General features: G+C 30.8%; 1 protein-coding gene and 1 long non-coding RNA gene across 4 annotated transcripts; one reads left to right on the top strand and one right to left on the bottom strand.

Annotated features, from left to right (window-relative positions):
* Positions 1-3,365: 3,365 nt before the first annotated feature.
* Positions 3,366-6,132, bottom strand: LOC140984893 (2-methoxy-6-polyprenyl-1,4-benzoquinol methylase, mitochondrial-like). Of its 3 annotated transcripts, XM_073452586.1 has the most exons (5): positions 5,997-6,132; positions 5,783-5,883; positions 4,913-5,057; positions 4,201-4,273; positions 3,366-3,700 (listed from the first exon to the last, which is right to left on the bottom strand). In XM_073452586.1, the coding sequence occupies exons 1-5, from the start codon at positions 6,041-6,043 to the stop codon at positions 3,695-3,697; spliced, it is 372 nt and encodes a 123-aa protein (XP_073308687.1). In that variant the 5' UTR covers positions 6,044-6,132; the 3' UTR covers positions 3,366-3,694. The 3 variants fall into 3 exon arrangements, 2 of the variants coding, with proteins under 2 accessions (XP_073308687.1, XP_073308679.1); XM_073452578.1 differs by lacking the exon at positions 3,366-3,700 and having other exon boundaries at positions 3,942-4,273; positions 5,997-6,123; XR_012176668.1 differs by lacking the exons at positions 3,366-3,700; positions 4,913-5,057 and having other exon boundaries at positions 3,942-4,273.
* On the top strand, positions 5,401-6,767 carry LOC140984910 (uncharacterized). The gene is made up of 2 exons (XR_012176669.1): positions 5,401-5,804; positions 5,845-6,767. It is a non-coding gene; the product is annotated as an uncharacterized lncRNA (long non-coding RNA).
* The last annotated feature ends 4,568 nt before the right edge of the window (positions 6,768-11,335 follow it).

Raw genomic sequence — 11,335 nt, 5'->3', positions numbered from 1 at the left:
TATATAGAGCAATTAAATGAGGGAGTAGGCCTGGCATGATTTTAATTTTGGACTAGACGGTTTGGAATTAATAAAAAAATGTAAATATTAAAATTAAACTATTTTCACATGGTTTGATTAATTTCTAGTAGTTTTGGTTTTGATGCATTTGTTGTTTGAAACAGTTTGGATTGTGGGAAAATAATTTATCTGGTATATTGACTTGTCTCGTTCTGACTTGCTCGTTTTGGTTTTAGCATATTGAGTACTTAAATTTAGTTTAGTGCAATAACTTTGATTTTCTTTTGCGTCTAATCATAATTCGCAAGAATGTTAATTTGACATCAGAATTGTTAATGTGATACAGAAAAATGTATCGAAAATTGTTGACAATTCTAATGTCACTCCAGCAATATGACCAGAATAGCTGGAAATTAAAAGTTGGTTTATCAAAATCAATTTTGAATAATTATATAGTTGATCAAAACCCGAAATAGAATAAAACAGTTTTAAAAAAATATATTTTCCCTAGAATTTGTGATTCAATTAGTTTGTATCATAAAAAAATAACATTGCAACCTAACAAAGGTGTCATGCCATTAGCTTTTCATCGCATATGCTTAATAGAATGAAATTAACAAGATCTAACACAGATCGAATTTCCAAAGCCAATATACCCAAAGAACCAAGCTCGTTCGAAAAGAGTTGGCATCATCCGAATCGGGTGCAAATTATTTATATGTTAAACAAGTGCTTATTTCTATTGCATGTAGCGGGAAGTAATAGCAACATAGACTCAGTTGAATATTCATGATTCTGTTAAAAAAAAAACATGTCTATCATATTTTGTAGTTATTTTCTATTTAAAGTTTAATTATTTTTTACAAATTATGTTATGCATGTTTGAACCTTTTTTCTGACGTTCATATCATAAGTTATTTAATATTTGTACAATCTGAGTTGGCGATTATTTATTTGCCGTGAAACATGCACGCGTTAAGTCAGCCATTCTCACAACTTGCGGACAAGGTCAACTTAGCTTTAAAAATAATAATATTTGGTTGAAGAAGGATGATTGTATTTTTTGTTAGTGTAATTTTTTTATTTTTAATCATGTAAATTTTTTTTTTATTTTTGTCATGTTAACGATGAATTTGTATTTTTAATCATGTAATTTGTATTTTTGACATGAATTTTTGGAAGAAAATTCAAATATAACTATATCTATATTTCTTAAATAAAAAATAAATCAAAATAATTTTTAATACTACAAAAATAATAATCTTAAAAAATTTCGATATCCATATAATAAAATATATAATTTAAAATATAAGAAATTTTTTTAAACAAAAATAAATATAAGAAAATAATTAAATTTTTAAAAAATTAAAAAATAGTGAACCGATTGGACTGGTTTTAATTAGTTATCGGTTCACGACTGATTTGACCGATTCTTGACCAGTGCTATAGACTGAATATTAGAAAAAAAAATTAAAATAAGAAGGTTCGATCCGATTTTAAAACACTTGCTATTTATGGTTTGGAGAAGTCATATATATAGACTATAAGAAAAATAAAATATGAATTACTTTTGAAGTTATTAAATATGATTTAAATGAATTGATAATTATTGAGCGTATCATTTATGAAATCAATTTATATGAAAATTTCAATTTGTATTTTTTAATCGATTATTTAAATAGTTCTATATAAATTATTTCATTTTCAAGCAAATTAATTTTTCCTAGATACTATATTTATTCACGAGCTCTAACCAAATCAATTTTTTCCCAAAATTATATGACACTATGTCTACCATAGTATTTATTACTTTTGAATTTATAAAAGTTTAATATTATATGTAAATATGTATATATACTATTATTATCTCAACCAATATATATTTGTTTAGGGCTGATCAATGTTTATCAAAAATGTCCAAATCGACCGAATTAATTTTTTTTAAACCGTATCGTATAATATGATGTGGTGGCAATTTTAATGAAAACGAAATAATTAGAGTAATTAATATTTTAAATTATTATAATTTTGTTTTAGTCATTTTTGTATTTAACCTAAAACAATTAGTAAACAAAATATAATTTTATTAGATTTAGAAACATATTCTTCGTGATTTTGATAAATTTACACAATTTTCAAAATGGGAGACTCCACATTTCTTATGGCATAATAAGCTCGAATATTATCTTAATTAATTATATTTGGAGATGAGTATTATTTTCAAATTTAAGTTGGTGAAATTTTAAATATATACCAATCACAAGTCTAAATGCACTCAATTACAATAATGCGAGAAAAATAAGTTTAATATGAAACATAACTATTCTATTATATTCAATTAAATATAATAACGATAAAAAATATGAATTTGCATATACCTTACATTATTTATTTTAATATTTATTCTGATATGACGTTGATGTGATATAAATAAATCGTTGATGTGGTGCTAACGTGTGTAGTAACAAGTTAACATTTTAAATCGAAAAAGTTTTAAATTACGAAAAAATTGAAGATACACAACCAAAAACAAAATTCAATAACAGGGTTATCAAAATAGCAAAAAAAAATGGTTAAAAGAATATCATATGTTTATAGTAGTACTGAACAATAGATTGCTTATTGCTAATTTTAATTGCTGACTTTGAATATTTAAAAAATGGAATTTGAAGAGATGCTTTTAATAACTAACGATAAGATAATTTAAATAATATAATGATATTTAATTTTCATAATAACATATGAAAAAACAATAAAAGTAGTAATATAAAATTAAATTTATGTATTTCTAAAGTAATTAAAATTTGTTATAAATTTGTGTAATTCAAAGGAGCACGCAACTGGTACATGGAATTCTAAAATATTAAATTCAAGATTTGACTTTATAGATAACAATAGAGCAGTACGCGACTGGTACGTCTTGGTGGTACATAAATTTATAGACAACTTCATAATTAATTATTAAACAGAAACTATCGTGAGATCTATTTTGTGAATATTTAATCTTATTCGATTAAATAGTATTACATTTTATATTAAAAATATTAATTTTCATTTAAAACATGAATCGGGTTGACCTATATCAAAAAATAAATATATGAGATTGTCTCACAAAAACCATTCTAATTGTTAATAATACTTTCCAATATTCTTACGTACTTTATCGTTGAACGATCAAAAGCACAATGTTGAAAGTAAGAATTTATTTATTGTAAATTTTAGTTAAATAAGCATATTTACAACCCTAAATTTAAGGTTTTTTTGTAAACAATAAATTTTATAACCTATATATTATAATCATTCCAGTCAACGATCAAATAAAATATTCACTCAACTTTTCTCAAGTGTCGAATGCCACTTTTTTCAAATTATAACATCCCACACAAGTTCATCGTAAAACATAAAACATAGAATTAGTAATCCGAATCGGAACAAACATAGTCAAACTGAAATTAATGGTCTGGTTTGTTTATAAAAATTTCATAGTTTGATTTGAAATTTTGTAAGGCGATATAATATAACTTGATTCGAATTTTATCTAAAATCGAATTGCACATAAAACAAAATTCGTAGCAAATTCACGCACTGTACCTGAGTGGGGAAACGACGAATACTCTCGACCAAGTACTGATGAGATTCACGATCACCTGCAACTAGCTCTCCTATCACTGGATTAACTGAGAACGAGTCGGAATCATACCTAAAGAAAGGACAAAAGATAGCTCACGCCATTGACGTTTGCAACATATGCACTAAGACAATGAAAGAAAGAAAGATGTGGCTTGAGAACAAATCAAGGTAAGTACTTCACTGTTGTGTACAAATTTAAAGTTATTGGATGAAACTTAATATACGTTTTATTCTCGTCGCACGAGCCATTTAAGAGAGCGTCAATGTTAAATAAACAATATTTGACGGATTTACTTGTTTCGGACAAAAAAAATCCAAGTTATTCGATGAAACCAAACGTTTACAAGTTAAAGGACCAAAACATGCCAACTCACGTGAATAACATTACAATTTTCCCTTAATTATGCAAAGGAATCCATCTCTACTTTACTTTTTATATGTCAAAACGAAAGAAAATACTAGGAGTGACCTGGAAAAAGTTAATGCCCCTTGAAACCGAAACAAGATACATTTTATAAATGGTGAGAGAAAAGCGAATCCTTCTGTAAGCTCCATGATCGAAATACTTACAACTCTTTTGAAAATTGGAAGATCTACATGGTTCAGTTCAAGGCAAAGAAATTTTCCTCCCCGTTTCAAGACCCTGAAAAACACACCAATGCGTAAAAAACCAGAATGGTTTCAATTTTCACTGCAAATGGAGAAAAAGATAGCAAATCATCCAGAAAAGCCATGTACAAAATGAATGAATGATTTGTTCTTGTAAAACATTCTATGATAAAGAAAATGGAAAGCCATCATTTTCTAGATATTGAGTATTTTCCAGGAAGCAGACGAGAGCACAACCAACAGAAGAGGTTGACCCCAATCTCCCACCAAAAAATAATTGCTTATATACCAGAAAGGTTTTCATATACAATACACTTTCGTGGAACTTCAAGATTTTTGGTCCCCCCCACCAAAATCCAAATAAGATTCTTGACTCGCTACTGGCCAACACCTATCTTATGAACAAGAATAACTAGACCTGATTGGGTATAATTTTTAGTCAACAAAAAATTTGATAAAATTTTCAATGTTGCTCAAAATGATAAATACAGATATACCCATTCAACCAACCTCAAAGGTAGATACTTGTTGCTGTAAAGGCAAGAGATTGTTGTACATTATCAGAATATGCATACAAATTATTCGACGGCGCCCAATTTACTCGGAAGCTCTAGGATTTTTTTTAAAAATATGAAGTAATACTAGAGCACAAGACGACGAAGAGAAAGATAACCTGAAAGCTTCTGCAAGAGCTTTCTTTATGTGTGTAACATTCCTAATGCCAATTGCAATCGTATAACCATCCATTGAGTTGTCTTCAAATTGTAATGCTTCTGCATCTCCTTCGACCCAAATAAGAGACTTATCCTCTCCAAAACCTGATTGCATATGGGGCAATGCTCCTTCAGAAAAAACACAGTTGGAAAAACTTGGCCAACATGGGTAAATCTTAATTTTGATATATAATCAAAGAAAGTCGTATACTTATTTGGTATGTAAATATTGTATTGTACAAACATGTTAGTATGCAACATTAAAATCCAAGTCCTTGGGAGTGCCGATCCTTATCCTTCAATTCCACTGGAATTTCAAAAGCATCATTAACCAAAAGATACAGGCTTTCCCCCGTTCCCCAACCACAACACACGAACTCAATCACCCTTCCCCCGGCCCATAGCATCAATCTTCCTTCACATATAGTAGTTCTCAATTGACTACAATATCTTGTCTCCAAATGATTATTCAACGAGCTTAACCTTCAGGAAAGCCCACAAATCTTTTAAAGTCACATGATATTGCGACAAAATACCATCTCCTTTTTATCAGGTTCAGTTAACAATAAAAACTAAAAAGAAAAAGAAAAAACTTGATACAGGCAAAACCTAAAAATTAGCGGGTGAATCTTACTTGCATAGATGTAACAAACAAATAATACTCGCACCATAATACAAGATTATCAAGCAAAGCATGTAGTCAATTGAGACCACTGATGTTCCACCCTCCATTGTTCTTCAGTACTGGAATCCCATGTTCATCTACTTCATGCACTTAAAAATCTACCTAACAGCACTCATCAAACACTATAACCATATTTAAAGCTCACCAGTTCCCCCTGCTACATCAAGGTGTTTCCCGTGAATAGCCAGGACATTGAGGAATATCCAGAAAGGTATTTCAGGAAATGGATTCAATTTGGAAACCAATCTGCGATCACATTTGAACAATAAAAACCCGATATAGTTAGAATAAATACCATAAAGTATTTAAAGAAAGAGCGAATGTTGTAGCACATCCTACAATCAAAAGAGAAAACAAACTTTTCTTTCCATAATCTATACATTCCACCACTCATCACTTCATTCATGAGATCATAATTTGTTGCCACGCTGGTGAAAACGTTGCCAACCAGCCGACTCTTTTCCTACTCCTTAACTTCCTTGTATCCTGAAAAGAACATCAACAATACCAACGTTCAAAAATCAAGAGTTACTGAGTGGTTCCACATTCGATATGCACTTCGTTTAATTGCATAACACACAAACAGAAACCAAGTGAATCGGGGGAAGACCTGGGGCAGCCACCCCGTGACTCCGTCAAGTAATTTTTGAAAAAACCTCATCTAAATTTTTCCAAAACTTCACATCTCCCTCAGAATGTAACAAAGAGACCTCTGGCCTCCTCCCACCCTCGTGGGATAAATGCTCTGGTCCGCCAATAAAATGTTGGATTAGTAAATTCAAATAAGCCGGAGTAACCCATTAGCCATTTGTTTCAACAGGTCCAACATAGGCGGGAGCATAATTAACCAAAAGATACAGGCTTCCCCTGTTCCCCAACCAAAACACACGAACTCAATGACTCTTCCTCTGGCCCATAGCATCAATCTTCCTTCGCATATAGTAATATAGTATTTCTCACAAAATGGCAAAATTAAAAAACCAGCCACGACACACCAAAAAGAAGCAGAAAAATACAGCCCAACGAGCAAAGAATATGGATCACAGCTCGCATAAGAATTCACCAATCCAAAAAATCCATTCAATTTCAAAGTAAAACAGAAGAACCAGTAGTTGATCAACAAACAAGCAATCATTTGGGCTATCCATTTGAAGACTTTAGCCCATTTATTTTCAAAATTATTAGCAAACCAATAATGGTTTAGTTTTTCTTGCCTACTTCCATCTATTTGATTATTTTTTTTAATGAAATAATGAAAATTTAAATTAATTCATATTCAAAGTATTTTAAGAATATTTATATGATATTGTTTGAAATAAAACCCATATTAATAAAGACGATAAAAAGAGTTTAGAATAACGACTTGTTTATAAAATACATAATTATTTTTGGAAAATCAATTGAGAGAGAGAAATAAAATCAAATGATCGGGAAATATTAAATATTATAATGGAAAATTGATTAGAGAATATTTTTCAAATATTCTTTTTATAAAATTGTATAAAGTGCTTACACACATATCTCATTAAATTACCAAATATCTCATAAAATATTTAATTAATTCATGAGTTGATCCAATAAAGTTCTCACTTGTGAATGATTATATGAAAATGAAAATAAAAAAAGAAATTCAAAACCATCCTAATTAATTGCCTATAATGTACCGACACAAAACTCACGTGAAACGATCTCACGAGTCAATTTTATGAGACAAATATTTTATTTAACTATCTTTGAAAAATATTATTTTTTATTGTAAATATAATTAAAGTTAACTGATAACGCAAATAAAAATGACAATTGATTGGATAAGTGGCATGTATTTTAGCTTAGTCATGTACTTGAAAGCTACACTTGACTAATGTTGGACACTCGCTCTTCCAACTTATACATATACATCACTAGCCGTGGACTTTTCGTAGGGGACGATGATGAGGACCCTAAATCCCTAATTCGGTACGTAATCACTTTCAAATTAAATATATCTTGAATTTACAACAATTTTCATTTTCAAAAATATTACAAATTGACAAATTATTTTATTTTGTTTCTTGTTTTTTAAATTCTTGTAGGAAACATTTAACATGAAACATATCGATTTGGTTATAAATCAAATAAAAATAATCCAACTATATCCTCGAATCCATATTATACCAAAAAAAAAAAAAAACCAACCGAGATACCACAGATTTAAGACATGTACAAGAATAATTTCTTTTCAAACGCTTTCCAGTATGAATGATCAGTACTTGTGAATAGGATAGAATGGAAGAAGCGACTCTGTTCAATATCTAAAAATAAGCAAATTGATCCCTTTATTGTGTATAAAATTTATGGTTTCCTTAGGGGCGAGGGCTGCCTCTCGCTCTAGTTCACCTCCTGGGTATCAGTATGTAACAATTGTTCTAAGGTGTTAATTCCTGGTCATTCCTACCATTTGTTCTCATCATGCCATTTTTACCACCTTGCGAAGAGAATCTCCTGGCGAGTCTTACGAGTACAGGATCTTCTTTATGAGCTAATGAGCTAAGAGTTATGAGTCCTACGAATACAGGCTCTTCCTAACTTATAGCTAAGAGTTGGAGCTATGAGTTAGGACTTAATGGGTATGTCATAGGGCTATCTTAAGGATCTATCATTATAAGGTTTATATGATTTTAAAGATATTTGATATATTTTAAAATTGTGACAATTAGTTAAATAAAAAGATCAAATTATTAAATAAGCAAATATTAACTTCAATGTACCTTGATGACATGACCTTGATCATAAATTGTTTACCTTTTAATTATATATCGAAATGAAACCATCCACTTTGGGAGTTGGGAAAGCCGTAATTATTGCACTTTCCATCGATTATTAAGTTTAATATTGTTTATTATTACTTTTATTTTATTTGTGCATTGCTGTAAAATCATGTCATTAAAAAAAAGATTAGTGCTATTACTGTGTATGGCTCAAGAATTTGGCGATATTTGATCATTTAATTAATAATTAATGTATTTTTTATTTCGAAATTTCGGTAGTAAAATAGTATACATTTTCTTCAATTTAAATTTCCGTTATTTTATAAAATTAAGTCAAGCGAAAAGCGATGGCGGATATTTACCAATTTTTAAATTATTTGATGTCAGTTCAGTCGTAGACACGGTTGATGAACTATATATCAATCAAAATTATATGTATAATAATGATAATATGTTTGTTATTCACAATTTAATATTAATGTGGTACTTATCGATTGATGCCAACTGTTGCGAGTTTATTTTAACAAGTGTTGCCAATTGTTATTTGACACACATTTTGATCAATAGCGATGTGCGAAAACCACATTATGATCGATGGGTAACTTAACATGCTTAAAATTTTATCATACAAATTAAAATATATTTCAAATCGATATAATTGTCGAGTTATTAAACTTATGAAAACTGCGGATTTCGATCAAATATTTATCATGTCGGAGATACACCGTAGATAATTTATAATCAAATTGTACAATTAAACACTTATCGTTTTTATGACTGATGCTAACAGTGAAAATATAATATTTTAAATCATAAATCAACTCAAACATAATGTGCTAATCATTATTCTGACAAAGATAATTATTACGCTCAAACATGAATAATGGATAATGATGCAACCTGACGAATTGGGCTTGAGATGGGTGCAAAGGGCAATTTCACCAGGTTGGGCTATGATTTTTCATGAAAAGGTTCTCCTTAGCTTTTGAAATATTTGCACACTTAAAATAACAGAGATCGTTAGTGGGCGTCAGGAAGATTTCCGGCGTAGCCATTCCGACGCTCAAGTCAGTCAAGTGTTTCGTATGGAGAGATTGAATATTTCTTAGCGAAAGAATCTATATTTGAATGAATTTATATCAAGCAAACTTGATATTTATAGGAGAGAAGTCGATGATGACTTTGTTTTCAGTGCCCAACTGCTACTCATGGTTAGATGGTTGCACATGCCTCTGTTTATTGACATTGTTAAATCTAACAACTCATACTTACTCCGATCAAGTCACATCTACCCTACATGCGTCGAAACATCTCTTAATGATGATTAAGTCATGGTGTCCCATACTTGTGAGCTCAGCCATGACACATATACTGGAATGTCCGGGTAAATAACCTAGAGGCAGAGCACTGTTCGGACTTGTATTACCCGAACTTCTATTACTAGGGCCACTACTACCCGGGGATCCTTCCTCCCGGGTTCTAAGATGAACTCCGCTCCTTCTGAACATGGGGTAAGGCTGTTTCACTCTCTGAGCTATCCTAAGTCCACACAGAAGATGACTCGGATATACGATATTTTCCGGACTATCGGAGAAAATGCATTTCATTAGATTTGGCATAAATTCGACGGTGTTTTCTAGCAATATTGGTTGTTGAGAAGTTGTGATCTTCAATTATATGACAGCAATGGTGTGCCCCGCCAACTTGGTGCTTAATTAGTGATAATTAATATGTAGAAAAAAAGTTAGTAAATCAAGAGACTAATTATATGTCTTCCATATATTTCAATAAATCAAAGAAATTAAGCTCTTAACAATATTATGATTAATTAATTAATATCATGAAACATTTAATATACAACCCTAATCCTGATTATACGACAAATAATATATTATTAGGTCATGGGTGATTAAAATTGTCGGATTATCCAACGACACGTATATGTGATATGTGTTTACATTAAATCATCTAACAATGCATGTTATATATGGCGTTGAATAGACATGATAATACATGGAATCGCCAGTTGTTTAAGGCCCCAATTGGATCGAGCAGAGAAATTTATAATTGGCCATAATGTTGAGAAAATTAATTCATATTAAGTCAATGTATTTGATCAAAGAATTACATTTGTGGTATAATTTTAATGACTTTCATTAAGCCGTGTAACTCAGATTAAGAATAGCTTGTAACACTGATTTCAGAGTAGGTCTATTGTGAGACGGTCTCACGAATCTTTATCTGTGAGACGTGTCAACTCTACCGATATTCACAATAAAAGTAATACTCTTAGCAAAAAAAATAATACTTTTTTCATGGATGACCAAAATAAGAGGTCCGTCTCACAAATTACGATTCGTGAGACGTCTCACACAAACTTTTACCCTCATTTAATTAGGACTTCTCTTCCCCTCATAAAAAAAAAAAAATTAGTGGACCAAATTTTTTATTTTTCGTTCTATCAGTCCTTTTTTGCGCAAAACCCCAAATAAATTTCGTGCCCCTTCACTATAGAAACCAAAAGAAAGCCCACAATTTCTGTCGATGTACGAGACGATATGCTCGGGCTAAATGATATTGATGGTGTATCAAAGTTGACCACCTGCCCCGACACTTTTTCATAATTTTGAATACACTGACGAACATTTACCCTATCATCCCTAGAAGTCCCAAAAAATGAAACTATCATCCATAAAGAATAAATGAGATGTCTGATTGGACCAATGTTCGCCACTTTAACTCCTCGAAGTAATTCACATTCCACCGCTTTGGTAAATAGATGAGAAAAGCCTTGAGCTCAAGGAGCACTTAAGCTCCAGAAGAATGTGAGAAAAATCATGGACAAGATTGTGGGATCATGGGGGAGTAGAGAAGAACCGCCATAGACGTTGGGAAGAAAAGGGACATCGACATAAAGAAAAAGACACAACTCTATGCACAAAAATCTGCAA

The sequence above is a fragment of the Primulina huaijiensis genome, chromosome 1 (genome assembly GCF_012295235.1).
Source record: "Primulina huaijiensis isolate GDHJ02 chromosome 1, ASM1229523v2, whole genome shotgun sequence".
NCBI classification, from domain to species: domain Eukaryota; kingdom Viridiplantae; phylum Streptophyta; class Magnoliopsida; order Lamiales; family Gesneriaceae; genus Primulina; species Primulina huaijiensis.
This window is presented reverse-complemented; position numbering and strand designations above follow the sequence as displayed.

Coding starts and splice junctions, on each gene's coding strand:
- LOC140984893 (XM_073452578.1), bottom strand. CDS start 6,043: ATGAATGAAGTGATGAGTGGTGGAATGTATAGATTATGGAAAGAAAA. Junction 5,058..5,782: donor TGATGTAGCAGGGGGAACTG/GTGAGCTTTAAA, acceptor ATATGCAATCAG/GTTTTGGAGAGGATAAGTCT. Junction 4,274..4,912: donor GCTCTTGCAGAAGCTTTCAG/GTTATCTTTCTC, acceptor TGTGTTTTTCAG/GGTCTTGAAACGGGGAGGAA.